Genomic DNA, 18,846 nt, shown 5'->3' on the forward strand with positions numbered 1-18,846 from the left:
CTTTTATCATTTTTTGTCCTTCATAGAGGTTAACTGTCTATGAATTAAACCATAGACTTTATATAAAAGGATTAAACGAATATATTTTAAAACAATCTTTGCAAAACAAATCTGGGAATGATTGTTTTTTAAACACATCTTCACTTAACTACGACTCTGGACTGAAAACAATAATATACAGACTCTATAAAGCAACACTAGGTGGCGATAATGATCCTTCTGGTTGCAAGTCGCCATTAAAACGAAGAAGAAGAAGAAGGAAAGGGGAGAAGAAGAAGACGACGCTGACGAAGAGAACACATCCGTTTACAGTGGAGATACATAATGTGACTCCAAGGAGGTTATAAGGATGTTTGAGACCCGCTGACGGACCTCACTGCTGCTCACAGCTACAGTAAGAGAAACTTACTGTTCGTTTGTAGTAATTTAACTACTGCGATGTAGAAGCTACAACTGTTAGCTACTAGCTTCATTTAATAACGCAGGACTTACCTCCAGGTCAGCTATTGAAAACAGGTAGCTACTGAGTTAGCTAATGGAAGCTAGAGGCTAATGATAGCACAGGTAGCTAATGGAAGCTAGAGGCTAATGATAGCACATGTAGCTAATTAAAGCCTAAGTATCTAATGAAAGCATATATTGCTAATGAAGACTAGCATAAGTCACCGGATAAAGTAAGTTGGATAAAGTAAGGAAACGCAGCAGCATGTGAAACAGTTTTAGAAAACGTAATTTGGTGGTTTGGTGACTAATGGAAACTCGAGAGTTACAAACTGCATGTTTGCTGTAGGTTCACTGGAACATCTGTATATGATCAGCTCAGCCCTGACGTGTTATCACTGTTAAAGCCATTGTGTTATTAATGTGGTGACTAAAAGTTGAATGTTAATGTTTGTCTGAATTGACTTGGACTTGCGTCTGTTACACCCATAAAAGGATCTCTTCACTTGCTTTGTATGTAAATGTAAATACAAAGCTATTGCATCTTACTGAATTCATATTTTTAGGGTTATTATTTACACTAACTTGAGTATTTTCACTCACAGTAGTTGTCAGTTGAAGCCAAAGGAGGAGGGGATGCCACCTTTAGCTGGAGCCGAGTTGATCCAGACACCAGTGCAGCTCTATCGACATCTCCTCAGATGCTGCAGGCAGTTACCATCCACAGCGATGCAGCAACACTATCGACACGCCATACGACAGGTGAGATCTTCATATGCAGTCATTTACTAATAAGCCAAATGTTTCTCAACTGATCTTGGACATTATATTATGTAAAAATTTTGCATTAAAAGAAGGTTTCTGAAATGAAAACCAGAGACATTTCTAGTTCAGCGGTCAATAAATCATTAAAATATCCAGTGTTTTTATCTAAAATAGAAAGAGGGACAGTCCTGATTTCATGTATTTTGACCACAGTAACTGTTGTACTGTAATAAACTATGGTTGGAGACGGGGGTTAATTTGAGATTTCTGAGGAGGGGGAGCCTTTGTCTTTGTGAAGGGCCCCATCCCACTTGGACAGAAGTTTGGTCATAAGTTTAAGTGTTTTACATCATCATAGATGTTATTTGGTACATGGTTATCAGAGTCACTGTTCTGTCGTGAAGGAATGCATTTAGATGGACGCCTGGTTATATTTTAAAATGTCTGGAAAGATACATGATTGGTGGGGGGGTCTGAGGGTCCTCCCCAGAAAAATATATTGTGATTTAAAACTTCCTGCACTTTTACACCAACTAACCTCTTGGATTAAGTTAACTAACAGCCCCCTGCACTAGTCTAGATTAGTTAGACTGAGCTGCTGTGAAACCCAAGAATTCATCAAGAACAGTTTAGCAATTTCTAAACCTTCATACAATATACTCTGTATTTCTACATGTATATTTTCAAGTGATAGTGTCTGAGCCTCCCATTGACAAGGACAGTTTGTGGACAATGAGCTGATGCAAAGGGATGCTGGATATATCTTCAGCTGTAGAGTAGTTTGATCTCAAACCGTCTAATGTGTTAAAATCAGTCCTGCAGCCCGATGGGTCTGTGGGTAATATTGTCTATTCAAAGCAAAAAAGGTTCTTGGTTTGAATCTGACGAGGCGTCTCTGTGCAGTTTGCAGTTTCTGCCCACAACAAGACATGTATTATTCCATTGTCACTGACCAGGACATTAGAGCAGTGGCTGCTGGCATCTGCTGTCCCAGACAGAACTAAGTAAAATAAGATTAACAGATCATTTTTAGGTAGCTTAGTTAGTTTAATGTTCAGTATGTAATTACATGTCCTGCTCCACCAGACAGTTGCTCTGCCACAAACACAGCAGTGCTTTAAAGAGACTTCATAGTATCCTCAAGTATCCACTTTGAAAATTTGCACATATTAAAACTCGGGTTGAATTTTTGTAGTTCTGCTTTATAGCCCATCGTCATTGTACTTTATTAATTAATTGCTGAGATCTGCACATCTGCTGCGCGCACACAACGACGGCAACAGCAGCAGGTCAAAGTTCAACCAGGAAATTGGTCTTTAAACTGTAATGGGTGTTTACAAAGGCTAATAAAATAATTTGTCCGTTCTCCTCAGTTCTTTGCTGCTGCATTCCCAACTGACAACTGCGACTGACTTTGAGTATGATGTTATTATCAATGTTAAGCAAATCTTTGAAAATGCAAAGTTGTAATAAATCAGAATTATGGCTGAAACTAAGGATTATTTTCATTATCAAGTATTCTGGTGGTGCCTCAGAGTCCAAAACTTCAAAATCTTTCATTTTTCTTATGGAGAATGAATGAAAAGCTGGACCCAGAGAAGGTTTGATAGTTGCTGATAAATTTTCTGAGTTAACTTTATAAACCGGGGTGTGTTATTTTATTTGGCTCATTCAAACCAGGCTTTTCACAGTAATCCTGGCTTCATCAAACACCCCTGTGATGCTTTACTTTGTGTTTCCAGGGTTACAACAGTCACTCGGATGAAGACGACCCGGAGAGGATACGGATGATCGTCCAAAGAGCAATAACAGATGCTGACTGGATTCTAGACAAAGTAAGGATGAAGGCCTTTTTTAAAATATTATGTTAATACACAAATAAATACACTGCACCTTTTAATTCTCCTTGATTTACAGTATACCAAGAAGAAGTGAGGTGCTCACAGCCGTGGACTCTCTCTCTCTCTGCTGTCGCTGTCTGTTCTCGACACAATGTGGGTGAAACACAACGGAGAAGTAACAAGTATAAAGCCACGGCTCAATTCAGTCAAATATTAAGGTGTAAATACTGTTCAGACTGAAATGTGATTATCTACTGTATCTAGTGTTTTTAAATAAAGTAATTATCAATATTTATAGCTCAGTTGTGTTGTTGCATTATGGGAAGACAGTTTTTGGAGGTTGCCCCAAAGACAGGAGCTGATACCAACGTTTTCCTAAATCTGATTTAAATGGCGCCATTTTTACGTGATAGAATCGATTCAGGTGCAGAAAGAGAAGAAATCACCTGAGAGTCCGTGTCCAGCCAGAGTTTCAGAGTCTGAAGCAGTTGAAGGAAATAATGTTGAAACATCAGTTTGGCTTCCACAGTCCTGCTTCTACCAACTTTACTTGATTTAATGTCTTTATTCTCTCTCGGCTGGATTCCTGTAACGACCTCTACACAGGGTTACTCAGGCTTATGGGCATTTAACACTAACTCTGGCCTCCTGTTTGTTTCATATTGATTTTAAAATCTTATTGTTGACCTTTTTAAGGTTTACAAAGCCAGGCCCCTTTTTATATCTGGGATTTACTAACTACATATGAGCCTGGGCACCGTCTTGGATCAGCTGATAGTGGCCTGTGACTTAAGGCTGTGTGAGCCCACGACTCAGTAACGACCTGCTGAGGTCAGATTTCACTCAGTCTGTCTTTTATTTTTATTATTTATTTTTTTTAAACCTTCATCTCTGTGAATTTCAATTTATTTTTTATATAATTGTTTTATTCTTGTTTTTAACATTTTGTTAAGCACTTTGTAACTTTAAGAAAAGTGCTTCACAAATAAAGCTTATTATCATTATTGTAGACATATCAATAACTGCTGCCTTATTTAGTTTTAGAGCATGTCAACCACTGAACTGTGTTAAATTCTTTAGATAAAGTAATTTTTATTAAAACAGTACATAATAGCACGATGTTAAAATGTGCAGCATCCTTACAGAAAAACATGATGCTTTTTCTTGTGCAATTTACAGTATTTATTCAAGTATAACAATAATTTGTCTAATGCATGAAAGACAATGATACAGACAGAAGGAGGAGACTGTTCCTCATGTGTTGTGCTCACTGACTGGTTGTACCAAAAGAATAACGGCAAAAATAACAAATGATCAAATCAGGATATTCATTTTTCAATCATTTAAAACCAAAATGTATTTACAAATTCATGCACATGCAGTATTTCAATTGATACAAAAAGTAATAAAACTAGATATACAGTCATTCTTCAGTATAAATAGTATAAATAATGTTCCTTTGTATAAATAGCTCCGTCTTCTTTACTGTTGGTCTGAGATATTGAGATATTTGGTGTGAACAAAACTTAATGCTCCAGGTATATTCAAGCTTACATCACTGTAAATCCAGCTGTCAGCAGCTGGATGTTTCTTTACACACTCAAGCAGGAGGAAGGTGGAAAGAGAAGGTGGAGCTTCAGAATTGCTTCAGAAAAAGAGGGTGCAGCAGAGTAATCCTCTGGGGTGGGAATCACCCAGAGAAAACAGGACAGGCACTCTGGAAACGTGACGGCACAGGTCACATGGTCACATCCTCACTTCTGCAGGATGAACTGGTCGATGAACTCGTTCTGCTCAGACTCCACTTTGGACAGCGCTTCGTACTCGATGCGATACCTGAGACGAGGAAACAGGAAAACATAACTCACATGAAACCAATTACAAATAATATGCACAGGAGAAGTCACGATACGATCAGCAACAATTGTTTTTCCGAGGACAATAATTGGCCATTTAAAAAGTCACAACAGTTGCCAGGTGATGTCACGACATGAGCTCAATTTTAACTTCTTTAATCCGTATCAGAAACTTTATTGATCCCCAGGGAGAAATGAAGTTACAGTTGCTCCCTCAAGAAATGAAAGGGCAAAGAATAGAGAATATGAAGTAATATTATAAAGATAAAATATAAAAATGTAAATCATATGTAAATGATAATAGAAATATGTAAGGACATGGGGTTGATTGCTGTTTCTAAAACAAGCATCTACTTTAACATTAAAGCCATAACATGTCGTGACTTATCTCAGTTTTTAATTCATTTAAACTGATTTTATACACTGATATTTTAAACTGGTTATACATTAAGTTATTATTAGTTTATAACATTAGTTATTATGTTTAGCTAATTATTTGAACTGTTAATCTGTCATTTTTTAATTAAAACACTCAATTTTTTATCGGATACTTTTAGCTAAACATTTTATCTCTATATTACTAATTAAATCATTTAATTTTCACTTTTAGCTAAATTCTTCTACTTCCACTTCTCTTCTCGCTCACTAACTAGTCTCATGCGCTCTCTAACCAGCAGCAGACTGGTTAATGTGACGGTAGAAACCGTCACGACCAGTTATAATCCTGTGTAGATGTTTATTCTTTGGTTTTTTTTAATGACTGCTCATTTACAGGAGCCAACTACACTTCTGACAAACAACCTGAGAACAGATTGACCTGTTCTGGTTGGTTGTTGTGGAGTTGACAAAAACACAGTTTACCTCTCAAGTTGCATCTTCTTCTCTGCGATGAGCGCCTGAAGCTGCTGCTGCTGCGCCTCCCTCTGTTTCGCCACTGACTTCAGCAGGTTTCTGGCTCCTATCGCCTGAAGGAGAAGAACGGGGCGTTGAGCAAATGGAGTCCTACACTGAACAGTATACCTGAAAATAACTAAGGTTAGGTGAGTAAGAGTTCAACCACACCAGGTGCTTTAAAGCTCAGGCATGTAAGGACGTCAACTTCAGCAACACCCAATGAAAAGCAGCTTTAAATGTTGACGCTTACCTTCATCTTTTCTGTCTCCGCTTCTTTTGCCAGTTCATCAACCAGCTCAATAAGACCTCCGACTATCTTCTGGAACTGGCCAATTTCTGTAAGAAACAACACTAATTCATACACCTGTACCACCTGTTGATATTGGAGGGGGGAAACAGTCACGACCAAATGGACCTGAAAAGATCTTCAGTGCTTACTGTCCACAAATTCTTTACACTCCTCCTTAAGCTCTGAGGTCTTCTGGCTGACATCAGGCTCCAGGACCCTGAGCTTGTTGAGTTCATCAAAATAAAAGCCTGCCTCTGCTAGCGGGTCTTTAGCCATGGCCACAGGCCGCTGTCACAGAGGAGACAAGACACGAAGGATGAAGAAACGAACAACAGAGACAAGTAGAGACTTTTAAATTTAAATTCAGTTCAGGCCTTGCAGTGGAAGATAAATGTTTCAGACAGTGAGAAATGTCAGTTAGACAACCCATATGTGAATTTAGTATATGTACGTATATTTAATTTACATATATGAAATATACATTTTTATTTTATATGTACATATACGTAAAAAATGATATAGGAAACCGATTATAAATTGGAACTATTTCATATACATTGCCATATATATCTAGCTCATACAAATATGTATGTTCATGTATGTACTTATATTGTAGACATGTTTTATATATTATGATAAGCAGTAGAGTCCAAAGACCACCCAGAATGTGAAGATAGACATGTTTAAAATTAATGAAAAAATTAACAAGAAATATATATATAAGCATATAGAATTTTAATAAACTTCAATATATTAATTATCTGTGTATTATTAACATATAAGCTCACAACATGTTATACCATATTAAAAAAAGGAGATATTTTTAATGTATGTAAAATTTACTATGGATATTTTATAATGCGATAAAAATATATCCCCTTATTTGTGACACACATGGCAACATTCCTGTGGATATTGGGACATTTATGTCATGTATTACAGACTGTGTGTCAACAGGGTTTATAGCTTGGTAACGGATCTTATGCTGACGAGTTTCTTGTTAAGCAGCTGCAGTGATGGTGTGTCTCTCAGTATCGTTACCATTGGACACGGTTATTGGTGTATAATAATCAATGAGCTGTGTCTCTCAGTATCGTTACCATTGGACACGGTTATTGGTGTATAATAAACAATGAGCTGTGTCTCTCAGTATCGTTACCATTGGACACGGTTATTGGTGTATAATAAACAATGAGCTGTGTGAAAGAGCAGCAGCAGCCGGTGCCTCGTTTTGAATGATGAAACTTTATTTATTCACTGCACCTTTTTGTGTAAAACGCTGAAACCTACAGCTGCAACTCGAAGTGTAAATGATGTAGCTGCTATTAGCATTAGCGTTAGCATTTGATCCTGTGTAAATGAGTTAACAGGATTTAACGGTAACTTCATAAAATTAATTATACGGTTAATCTACAACAGTGGACACAGTATTAAATAATTGGGCTCATAGTTAAATATTTCCCCCTCATATATGGCCTCACCTCACCGTGTTTGTGATAGCTTTAGCTTTCTTGCCTAAAATAGTAAAATTAACTCAGCTAGTTAGCTACATTTCGTTAGCCTGCTCTGAAGCTAGCTGTACGGTTTAAAAACACACCACCTCCCTGGTTAAAGCTAATTATTCTCCTGAGACAGAAACATTAAACCGCATGTAGCTGCAGTCAGGACAGAAAACTGTATTTTACCTGTTTAATCTGCTCCAACCGTCAACGCTGCTGCTCCTGTGATGAGTGTATATGTGGCAGAGCAACTACACTAGACGGAGCCGCTTGCCCCTCCCCAAGGAAACCAGACGCCGTGCGTGCGTGCGTGCGTGCGTGGACTCTTATCTTTATGACTTACAGACCTTAAAGAGTGTTTACATAACATTTTGGTCGGTCCCCACAACAAAGGCAGTTTAAGGGTTGGTTTTAGGCTTCAGGTCAGAATCGGGTTTAGGTCCAGATTTAGGTTCAGGTTTAGGTTTAGGTTTAGGGGTTAAGGGTTAAGGTTTAGGGGTTAAGGGTTCAGGTTTAGGGGTTAAGGGTTCAGGTTTAGGGGTTAAGGGTTAAGGGTTCAGGTTGGGCATTAAGCAAACGTGACATTAAATGTGTTGTACTTTCATTCGCCCAAACCTCAACAGATTGCTATTACTTAAGGTTGATGGGCTTTTACTTTGAAATTAGAGCGGAATAAGGGGCTTTTACATTGAAATTAAAACGGAAAAGGTTGTATTTTGAGATCATAATTATGACACAATAAGACTAAGACTCTTCATATTGCCTAATTTTGATATACTGCGGGTCGATTTTTGTTTCATCATCTGGGGAAAATGGCTTCCATATAAACCTATAGCCTATTATCATTTCCACCATCGTTTGTTGAATGTTATTCTTTTCTGTAAATTAATTCCCTATCTTGTCTTGTACATTGATTTTTTTGAATTTAATTTAAAAAACGATCGAATGACAAGCTGACTATGGCCAGGGATGATTTTTTTCATACATATGCCAACATCTTTTGACCAAATGTCCAAATTAAAAGTGAATGTGACCGATATGAAAATGCCATACCTCCAGTTTATGGTGATAATAGCTGACCTGACAGGTCAGGGATGGAAACAGCTGGAAACAGCTGGCAATGCGCGTTACTGACTGTAGGGGGCAGCAGTACGCTTCCAACAGTGCAGCCTGACCTGAACTTATTAGAAGAAGGAGGAGAGAGGGGTGGTTATATAATACATACAGGATTAGGAAATAGGGTGTAAATATCTTTATCACTATTAATGTTATTATTATTTGTTTATTACTTTTTTCCCCTTTAGTATTCAGGTGATTGCGTGCACTGTGACACAGTAGGTGGCGGTAGTATGCACCTCTAAAGCTGGTTTGGATCCGGGAAGAAGAACAAGAAGAGAGTCGGCTAAATAATCTGACTAACTGTTGCCAACCTACTTGGAGATGCATCAGGGGGAATGTTCAGTAATCTAATGAAGTATCTCAAAAACACAGGTTTGATCATAAAATGTTTTTATATTATTATAATGTTCCACATTCCCGTCCAGTAGGTGGCGGTAAAGCGCCTGATAGCTGGTTGCCAATCGACAAATCAAATCAAAAGAAGAAGTAGAAGAATCAGAAGGAGAGAGTTTAACTTTTGATAGATTTTCTTTATATTTTCTCCTCTTGTGACGGTTGGTGATAAACGTTAAAGCAGAGGTGAATCCGTCACGCGATGTGCGGTTTCCTGTCAACAGGTGAAGACAGCGCGAGGCCGGTAGGTGAACGTCACAGTCGGTAAAGTGATGCCCACGGTTTGTGTTGTTCACCACAGGATGGGAACGTCAGGCGCTCCATTGAAAACTCTGGCAACACATTTGGAGAACTTTGCCTTTTCTAAATCTTATTCTAGCTTATAACTAACCTCATATGTATTAAGTGAAAACCGAACTTCGACTTTTACCACATTTTCAACTTATATTAGTGGCTACTTTGTCTAGTTTTATCGTATTGAAAGTTTGGCTGCTCTACTCAACATTAGCTAACATTAGCTAACATTAGCTAAACCCACCTACGTAGGAAGAAGCCGTTTCACAAACCAGTGTAGCTTTACGGTGAAATCTTGTCCCAAAGAAGCACTGAGAGGTGGATTATTGACAAGACGAATTGACCAGAAGACTATAACTATATTCTCGTTGGTAAAATAGTCTCGTACAAAGTTAGATTTTTGCCAACAAACAAGAAAATATTTAAAAGGACATGTTTTTAAAGGTAGTTAAGTGTGTATACGACCGAACAGGCTATCCTAGCTAACCCACAGCTAGCTGTTGACTTGGTACAAGTTAATTAACTAAGTTAGCCGTTGCCAAGAAATATGAAATTCACATGCTATTGGTTGAATTAGGTTAGCTAACGCTGTTGCTCACGCAGCCATGACAGATCTCTGTCTGTAAATACTCTGTCGGGACAAAGTGTGTGGTTTAACGTTGAACACAAGCTAACCAGATACTTTAACCAACAGACAGGCAGCTATGTAATGTTATAACGCCAGTGTTTATTAGCTAGCATTGCTGTACCTGAGATGATGAGATCATTTAAGGTGTTAATGCTGTCACACTTCACTAATTTGGCCTATATCTTGGTTGGGATTACTACCAGAATCTAGTAGAGGTTTGAAATCAGCTGCTAATTTTAGTTAATGTCAAGATCACCAGACGTTACCTCATAATTTATTTATTTACGTATAAGTATTTGACATGTGCAAGTGTAATTTGAAAAGTGCAATTGTACAACTCATATTCTTACATATTTCTATTTTTCCCCTATTTTCTATATTATAGTATAAGGACATCTTTTGTATGTATTTAAATATTTATATTTAAACTCATGTCCTTACATATTTCTTTACATTTTTTCTGTTTATGTATATATTTATCTTGTGTGTGTTTGTGTGTGTGTGTATATATATATATATATATATATTTATTTTCATATTTTTCATATTCTCTTGTCTTTGCTGAAGAGCAACTGTAACTCAACCTAATTTCCCCCTGGGGATCAATTAAGTTTGGAGATCGGCAAACTTATTTAGTCATAATTTCTCCTTTTTACTGATTTATATTTACCTCCTCACTACCCTTTCAGTTTCCTGCCCATCCACATTGAATTTAATGTTAAGGGAAACTGAAGAAAAGATACCAGTAGAGTAGATAGTTTCCACTGTGTGTTGTGATTCATGTCTTCAGCCACTGGGCGTCCTGCTTCACCAGTTAAACATTCTTACTGACCTCTCCTGTGTAGCTCCATAGTGAAGTTTCAGCTTCAGCTCAGGGCTCTGTGTGTTTTGTTTTATTCTCTCAGGAATGATCTGTAGCAGTGAGAGGTTGTGGCAGCCTCATCAGTAGCTGTCACCACGGCGGGGGACCTTCGGACCTCCGTCTGCAGGGTGGTCATCTACCTCCAAAAGGTCATGTCTGGAGACAGCTGCCTGCCCCAGCATCACACCTCCCCAGCCCCTCCTCTGGCCTGTCCCAAGACCAAGACCAGCAATTATCGAGGAGCGGTCGGCCTGGGCAACAAGTATGTCCGGCTTAATGTTGGCGGGACCCTGTTTTACAGCACGCTGCAAATACTGACCAGGCAGAACTGCTTGCTGAAGGCCATGTTCAGTGGACAGAAGGAAGTGTTCACTGATAAAGAAGGTAAACCATCTCTGAACTACAGACGCAAGATGACTGTCAACATTATTACTGACAGTAGCATTGCCAATTTTTTGTTTTAGGGTAAAAGACAAAGACATTCACATCAAATTCAAATTTATATTTATATTTAAAATATTAAGATTTAAAGTGATACATTCTATAGTACAGAAAAAAGTCTTATAACTTTTTTTTCCAAGGAACCTCCTATTCGCCTTTGACACTTTACTCAAGATGATATTGCAGATTAAATAGTAAAAAATAACTCAGACACTTATGTTCACATATGATCACAACTGGTCTAGAATGAATCAGATCATTTTAATGGAAATGATCATTATGTCATGGCCTGTCAAAGACTCCAGACACCAGTGTCTTACAGGAAACAGATGTTCATATTCTTAACATGGTGTTTTGTGTGTGTTCAGGTTGGATCCTGATTGATCGCAGTGGGAAACACTTCGGCACCATCCTGTGCTACCTGCGTGACGGCACAGTCGCCTTACCCAAAGGCCGTCAAGCTGTCCTGGAGCTGCTGGCTGAGGCGAAGTATTACCTCATCCATGGCCTGGTGGAGCTTTGTCAGAACAGCCTGCAGGTCAGTCACACGCAATGTAGTACGAATGTAGTACGAAACCGTTTCTGGACATTAATTTGAATTTCATGTTGTTAGTTTAAGTGTCAGACCTTTTTTTATTTGTGTGTTTATTTGTTTCCTTTGTCATTGTCCACTGAAGTAATGTTCTGAACCAGAATAATGGTTCAAATGTGTTTATAGTCTCATCTCAATGTGACTTACCCACATTACCCACTTTAAAATGTTATGCCTAGTCTGAACCACATTCTAACTACCTATGATGCTTTTAACTCCCATTGTATGTGATTCTGATTGACAGGGCAATAAAGAGCAGCCCCTGTGTGTTATACCTGTGGTCACCTCCAGTAAGGAAGAAGAGAGGCTCATCCAGTCTTCCACCAAGGTAAACACTGAGATGGAGCTGGATCATTATGAAGAATCTGAAGTGTTTTTGAACTTTTCAACAGCAGCTCCAGTGTGAAAATTCAGGATCCAACAGTGATTTGTCTTTTCTAGGAATTTGTTCTTGATAATTAAAAGGTAAAATAACTGTTCATTTCATTTAGCAGCTATTCCAAGATAAACATATGATTTGGTTATTTTCTACCTATGAATGAATGAATAAATGAATGAATGAATGAATGCACTCACAGTGGCTTCAGAAAGGTTTCACACCCCTTCACTGCTCACACACTTTATTGTGTCGTAGATTTAATTTTAAATTGTTCATCAAAAATTGTAATTAAATCTACAGCACAATATAGTTTGGACAGTGAAGGGTCTGAAAACTGTAAAACTTTTTCTCGTCATCAGCTGTGTCCCAGTTCAGGGGCGTCGCCCTTCGTAGACCGCGAAGGCCGAACTGAAATGAGACGGTCTGGTCTACGGAGGATTTTCACTTTGCGTCTCCAGCTGTGCCCGCACTTACTGTTGCAGGCTCCCATCGCCTAGCAACCGTGACAACATTTACATTTTTATTTCTCCCCGCCAGCGACAGTCAGAGCAGCAGCCATATTGTTTTCATGTTGTCCATCCGTCTCGTTCTCGTGGACACGATATCTCAGAAGCACCTTGAGGGAACTTCTTCAAATTTGGCACAAACATTCACCTGGACTCAAGGATGAACTGATTAGATTTTGGTAGCTAAAGGTTAAATGGAAGATTCTAGCTTTCACAAAGACTTTTGGTTTTATCAGTTGAACCGTTGGCTGTTGAACCGAGCTGAAACACAGCACTTACATTTGTCACTGTAATCCTCAGGCTCTCTGTCACTGTTGTTTGCTTTCATTACTGGTGCGCATTGAATCTTGGGATAGATTGGGCCATGAAGGATCCACCTGTTCGGTCCTACATTACACAGGAAACGGAGGATGCATTTGAAATGTGACGGCTTATTCGCACCGCTGTCACGCATTTGGTCTTCTAATGCAGCCTCTGAACTGGGACACAGCTGCTTCAAGTTCATTCATATTCTCCACATTTAGAAATCAAAGAAGTGAAACCCTGATATTTAATGTCTTGTTTCTCTGTTAGCCTGTGGTGAAGCTGGTGTACAACAGAAGCAATAACAAGTACTCCTACACCAGGTGAGAAAGTCTTCCTCCAGAGGTCCCTCTGCTTCCATCATTACCAGTACTTGTACCAGTACAAGTACCACAAGTACTTATAATGTACATACCTTCTTATTTATGGTTGATTTATTTTTCTACTTTATTCTATTGTTATACTTGTTTTTTTCTTCTACCTCGTTTTCCTACGCTGCAGTAACAAGTGAATTTCCCCGGTGTGGGATCAATAAAGGGTTATCTTATCTTTCATCTTATAAATTACAGATAATTGACCCCGGGCACTGTGTTTGTTTGTTTGTTTGTTTGTTTGTTTGTGGTTGATGAGTCTCCATCACTTTGCTGTTGTGTTCGCAGTAACTCAGACGACAACCTGCTGAAGAACATCGAGCTGTTCGACCGGCTGTCTCTCAGCTTCAACGGCCGTGTCCTCTTCATCAAGGACGTGATCGGAGACGAGATCTGCTGCTGGTCGTTCTACGGTCAGGGCCGCAAACTGGCCGAGGTGTGCTGCACCTCCATCGTCTACGCCACAGAGAAGAAACAGACCAAGGTGAGGAAGCAGGAAGTCACACTTAATGTTTTTGAGAAGGAACAGGAGAAATGTTGTTTGTATGGCTCTGTTTCATGGAAGGGAGAACTTCATGACACTTGGTTTATTCAGCTGGAATCAGATTTCTTTGACATGTATGTGGATAACAGACATGATGAACACATGTACGTAACAAAGACTTAAGAAACAGCAGAGCAGTGGAAGAGGAAAGATCATTTCTGACTAAAGTACCTGCCTCCACCCCCTAACTCCCAGCTAATCCAAAAATGGTCAAAGAGGAGGGGGTGTGTGAGGAGCTGAGACTTTTAGTGACAAACATATGCTCACCCACCTGTCACTCAAAGAGACCACGCCCTCAATCCTCCATAACTGTAGTCCTTAATAAAATGTAAACAGGTGAGTTATATAAAGTTTTTGTACCAGGCTGTAAACATGTTTATTTCTGCTGTAAAGTTGGACATTTTAACATGGGAGTCTATGGGGACTGACTCACTGCTGGAGCCAGACTCTAGTGGCCGTTAGAGGAACTGCAGCTTCTGCTTCTTCAGTGTTGATGCTTCATGTTTCAGCCTCAGAGGTTGACTCTTGGTAGATTCTCCACAGAGAAATGAACAAAATAATGAAAACGATTTCCATACAGACAGACCATTATCAATTATTGTGGAACGTCAGTTTAAATGGGTCTTATGACTGTTTGTGTATTTTCAGGTTTTCAGATTTAATCCGTCTGTTCACACTGCAGATACAGTACCTGTTTCTTTCCGTCTCAGGTGGAGTTTCCTGAAGCTCGGATCTACGAGGAGACCCTGAACACTTTGCTGTACGAGACGATGCCGCTGCCCGACAACTCCCTGCTGGAGGCCACGCGTCGAAGCTACAACAGCTGCGGCTCTCACAGCGAGGAGGAGGAGGGGCCGGGGGGAGCCGAGCTTCGCGAGCGCGTCCGTCGAATCCACGTCAAGAGGTACAGCACATACGACGACCGGCCCCTGGGACACTGAGACTGAAACCCCAAACCTCCGGACTGATGATGAACACTCAAACACGGAGTCTGTTGATGCTCATACGTTTGTATTTTGAATTTTTTTTTATCCTAGTGTCGCCACCACTATCTGAAGGAAGTCCTAATCATGACCTTGATGTAATTACATCTTCCAGTTGTGGCGTCGTCTGCTCTGTCCATCATAATTTAAGAATAATTATCAGAGCAGCTTCTTCAGATATCTACAGAAGTGTATGTTTTTAATGACATTTAGATTCGTAGTGGAGGAAAAATCACTAATATGCACTATTTCTTAGATGAAATATTGTTCCAATCATAGCACTTACACTCTGAATCAGCAGGAGAGCCTGTTTCATATTTATGGATTGTATTTTTCATATACGCATTTATAACAGTTTGTTTGCCAAAGATGAACCTGTTTTTAGTTTTAATGCAGTTTCACCATGATGCCTTTTTTCCAGCTGTGAAGATAAAAGTTGTTGTTGTTCAACTGTTGTTTGTGTTTTGCTCAGTTTTTAGTTGAAAGTCGGGCTGAACGATGTGCAACAAAAATCATATTGTGATTATTTTTTTATGTAATTTTCACTGAAAAAATATAGAAATGATGATGTGTTTTTTGTTTAGTTTGTACCAAACAAACATCTTCCTTTACATCTGGACGATAAGATTTATAGGTCGGGGCGTCTCTGTAGCACCACAACACTTCATTCATGGTCTGTTGCAGCTGCTGATTTGGATATTTCACTTTGCCATATTGTGATTTTGATAATATTTTGATTAATTGTTCAGCCCTTGTAGGAAGGAATATTGAGAAAATCTACAGTTTGAACTTCAGGAGAACAAAACGCTGGCCTCAGAGAACCAGTGACGCCTGAGCTGCTGCTTTGTCAGAGCCACTGGTGAATCGTTTACAGTTCAATCAAACAAACTGCATTTAATAATAATAAAGAAGTCAATAGAATTAGACTAAGAAAGCCTTTACTGTCATTGTGAGCTCTCCATTCAACGACAGCGCTCCTCATTGGTGCATCAGAAAAAGACAAACAAGCAACATAAAAAAAAAAACACAAGACACAGAAACTTTTCGACTAATAATAATAATAATATAGATCTATAAGTCGTGCCAGAGGGCAACTGTTGAAACATCAAATTCAAAGACTGAAGCCTAAAAAAGCGAAAGCAAACACATGTAGTCAACTGAGCTGCAATAAGTACTTCTGACCATCAAAGTACAGTTATCCAATCACATTTTTCATTCTTTTTATTGTCTCTAGGCAGAGAAAAGGTTAGCTGGCTCACTCATTGGTTAGGAGTTCATAACCAGGTTGTAAACCAATGAAAAAAACATACCCAAAGCCCCCCCCCCCCCCTCCAGCCAGAACTTGAAAAAATGTTTTTTATGTTGGAAGAAGTGAAGAAGAAGAAGTCGCCTGACTCTGATGGACGCCACACGACAATATTTACAACCTTACATGAAAAATGCTCTTAATTCTTTTGATTTTACGAATTAAAGGAATAAAAACAATTGAAGAATAGATATACAGTAGGACTTCACAGCTGCTTCAAAGGTACGGAGTCATCATTTTATCAGTCAGCCTTAACCAAAGTTTATTACAGTGCAACAGGTACCATCGTATAAATACATGGCTGTCCCCCTTTTTTATGTCATAGATGAGAACATTGGATATTTTAATGATTGATTGATCAGAAATCAATCAACAACAAAACTTACATGTAGCTCCTTTAAAGAAGGGACTCCAGCAGAGGAGGTCATTCTGTGTCATGTGGCTGTGACGTCATTTATTTAGCAGCAGGCCAGCCTGGCATCAGCCCTGAGGATGACCAACGTGCTTCAGAGGGGAGGGGACTATTTTTAGCATCTTTCTGATCAGCCGCAGTTTCTCTCTGTGAATGAAGCCATTTTTTTTTTTTTTTTTTTTTTAAGAAAGCTGCATTTTAATGAGCTCATTACACACAATGGAGTCACATGTCTGTGCATTCAAGAATAAAACCATAGTGAATTATTGCAACCATCTAACCTCTCCGCACTCACCTGTCCGCCTGTCACGCAGCTTTCCCGCCCAGAGAAGGAAAAAAAAAAGAGAAAAGAAACTGCTAAAAATAACTTGGAGGCTCCACAGGTTGGTGTGTTGGATGCTGAGAGGCTGCAGGCCGCCGGGCGGGGCGGGGCTGGATGCTGGAGCCTGTGAGCTCCACTGATTTATTTATTTTTTTTAACTCCTCCATTGATCAGTAAGAGTGAGGAAGGCGGATCCTCTGACGTCGTCCCCAGGCTGCTCGGCTGCGTCAGAGTCCGGCCGAGCCAAGGAAGAAGGAAACGGGGAATAAAAAGGAGCGAGGTTGTGAGAGGCCGGGGAGAGCGGACTGAGAGGCCGGAGAGACAGACCTGCGTCGTGCACACCGCGGACGGACGGACGGACAGAGACATGGAGGGCTCCACGGAGGAAGAGCACAAAGAGAAATTACTGTGGAACGTCAAGCGGGAGGTAAGCGCTGTTTCCTCGGCCTCAGCTCCACATTCACGGTTCTACTGTGTTAGTCTGTGTCTTCATTCAGCTCCAACAAGCACAACCTGTGTGTTGGTGTTGATGGACATCTTGTGTTTACACGCTGATTTCTGCAGCTGAACATTAATGGACCTTTAACCAGCTGAACTGCACCTGCTTTCATTTCTCTAACGCAGCATCATTTTCTTTATTTGCTTCAGGTAAAAAAAAAAAAAAAATGAATTCACTAATAATAATAATAATAATAATTAAATCACTACAATAATATGACATGGAGTTAAATCTCATGAATGTGCTGGAAAATATTCCTTCAATACGTTATCAAAGTTTAAATTATGCACATTTCACCTGAAATATATTTTGCATCATTTTATAAAATCCCTGACAAATTTATAATGAAGCTGCTGTTATTTAATGAGCGTTGAACCAACATTACTGAGCTGCTGCTTCAAGCCACAGTCTGAAGTGTTGTAGCAGAGCGTCTCTAACATCCACAACTCAAACAGCGCCACAGGCTTTTTGTTCCCGGTGATGAACGTCTCACCTCCCTCCTGTAACCTCCTCTACCCGCTCCCTCCGTAATCCTCCACACAAGGATCCTCCTGCAGCGACATGTCGCTGTCAATCAGAAGCAGCTGATTGTGACAGTGGATGTGACAGTGGATGTGGCGAGGTGTGGCTCGCCGGCTGCACTTCTTCAGTCTGAGTGAGTGGAAATGTGAGCTCGTAGTTTCCATCGTTATAATAGAGAGGAGGGAAAGGTCACGCTAAAAATATCCAGATAAAAATCCGTCTGACATCAACCGAAGAAACGGATCATTTATGATCTGTGTTCTGATGTGGCGTTAGTTCTCAATTAACTGAATGTAATCAGCACTTCATGTTTGGTGACAAATCAATGGATCGATCCGATTACCAAAGCTGGTGAGAGCCTGAAGAAAGAGAAAGTAACACACAGTAATACTCAGAATATTCTTTACTGTAACATCATCGCTCTGTAGTGGACGTCAGTGATCCACCTGTTGTTCAGCCTGCGACACCTGAACCTTCAGGTCGATGCAGTTTGTCTGTTTTCAGCTTTTCTTTCTCTTTTGAAAATAACTCTGCTGTTTTTTCACTGATGCACCTGCACTTTGTTTTTTTTGTGTTGCCGGGAAAATTGGTACAGTCCTTCACAGACAGGAAACACGTCGGCACGGATTTAATTCTGATGGTTTACCAGGATGGTGGCAACGCTAGAGGCCGTGATGGGTCGAGTCAAAGCTAAGAGCAAAAACACAAGCTATGCCTGTTCAGCTTTATTCCTACTGTTGTGTCACTGTAGTTCGTACTGAGAGTAAACTGCTGGGACTTGAATC

At 39.6% G+C, this 18,846-nt stretch overlaps 4 protein-coding genes across 8 annotated transcripts in view; 3 read left to right on the forward strand and 1 right to left on the reverse strand.

Moving 5' to 3' along the window:
* The first annotated feature begins 239 nt into the window (after positions 1–239).
* lyrm9 (LYR motif containing 9) lies at positions 240–3,338 on the forward strand. The gene is made up of 4 exons (XM_056373470.1): positions 240–394; positions 1,047–1,203; positions 2,949–3,041; positions 3,124–3,338. Exons 2-4 carry the CDS (start codon positions 1,078–1,080, stop codon positions 3,139–3,141), a joined length of 237 nt encoding a protein of 78 aa, XP_056229445.1. The 5' UTR covers positions 240–394; positions 1,047–1,077; the 3' UTR covers positions 3,142–3,338.
* Positions 3,339–4,119: 781 nt separating this feature from the next.
* ift20 (intraflagellar transport 20 homolog (Chlamydomonas)) lies at positions 4,120–7,892 on the reverse strand. Its single transcript, XM_056373469.1, has 5 exons — positions 7,772–7,892; positions 6,236–6,374; positions 6,048–6,133; positions 5,765–5,868; positions 4,120–4,883 (listed from the first exon to the last, which is right to left on the reverse strand). Exons 2-5 carry the CDS (start codon positions 6,360–6,362, stop codon positions 4,802–4,804), a joined length of 399 nt encoding a protein of 132 aa, XP_056229444.1. The 5' UTR covers positions 6,363–6,374; positions 7,772–7,892; the 3' UTR covers positions 4,120–4,801.
* Positions 7,893–8,842: 950 nt separating this feature from the next.
* tnfaip1 (tumor necrosis factor, alpha-induced protein 1 (endothelial)) lies at positions 8,843–15,450 on the forward strand. 4 transcript variants are annotated; one of them, XM_056373601.1, is made up of 7 exons: positions 8,843–9,076; positions 10,925–11,265; positions 11,691–11,860; positions 12,159–12,242; positions 13,373–13,425; positions 13,762–13,957; positions 14,728–15,450. In XM_056373601.1, exons 2-7 carry the CDS (start codon positions 11,034–11,036, stop codon positions 14,956–14,958), a joined length of 966 nt encoding a protein of 321 aa, XP_056229576.1. In that variant the 5' UTR covers positions 8,843–9,076; positions 10,925–11,033; the 3' UTR covers positions 14,959–15,450. The 4 variants fall into 4 exon arrangements, with proteins under 4 accessions (XP_056229576.1, XP_056229575.1, XP_056229578.1 ...); XM_056373600.1 differs by lacking the exon at positions 8,843–9,076 and adding an exon at positions 9,178–9,341; XM_056373603.1 differs by lacking the exon at positions 8,843–9,076 and adding an exon at positions 9,429–9,835.
* Positions 15,451–17,271: 1,821 nt separating this feature from the next.
* sgsm2 (small G protein signaling modulator 2) overlaps positions 17,272–18,846 on the forward strand; it is a 58,615-nt gene continuing 57,040 nt past the window's right edge. For both annotated transcript variants that reach the window (XM_056373598.1, XM_056373599.1), the window contains exon 1: positions 17,272–17,467. In XM_056373598.1, coding sequence (XP_056229573.1) covers positions 17,408–17,467 — 60 coding nt within the window. In that variant the 5' untranslated portion in view covers positions 17,272–17,407. The remainder of the gene's footprint in view (positions 17,468–18,846) is intronic.

Source organism: Seriola aureovittata, chromosome 4, assembly GCF_021018895.1.
Source record: "Seriola aureovittata isolate HTS-2021-v1 ecotype China chromosome 4, ASM2101889v1, whole genome shotgun sequence".
NCBI classification, from domain to species: domain Eukaryota; kingdom Metazoa; phylum Chordata; class Actinopteri; order Carangiformes; family Carangidae; genus Seriola; species Seriola aureovittata.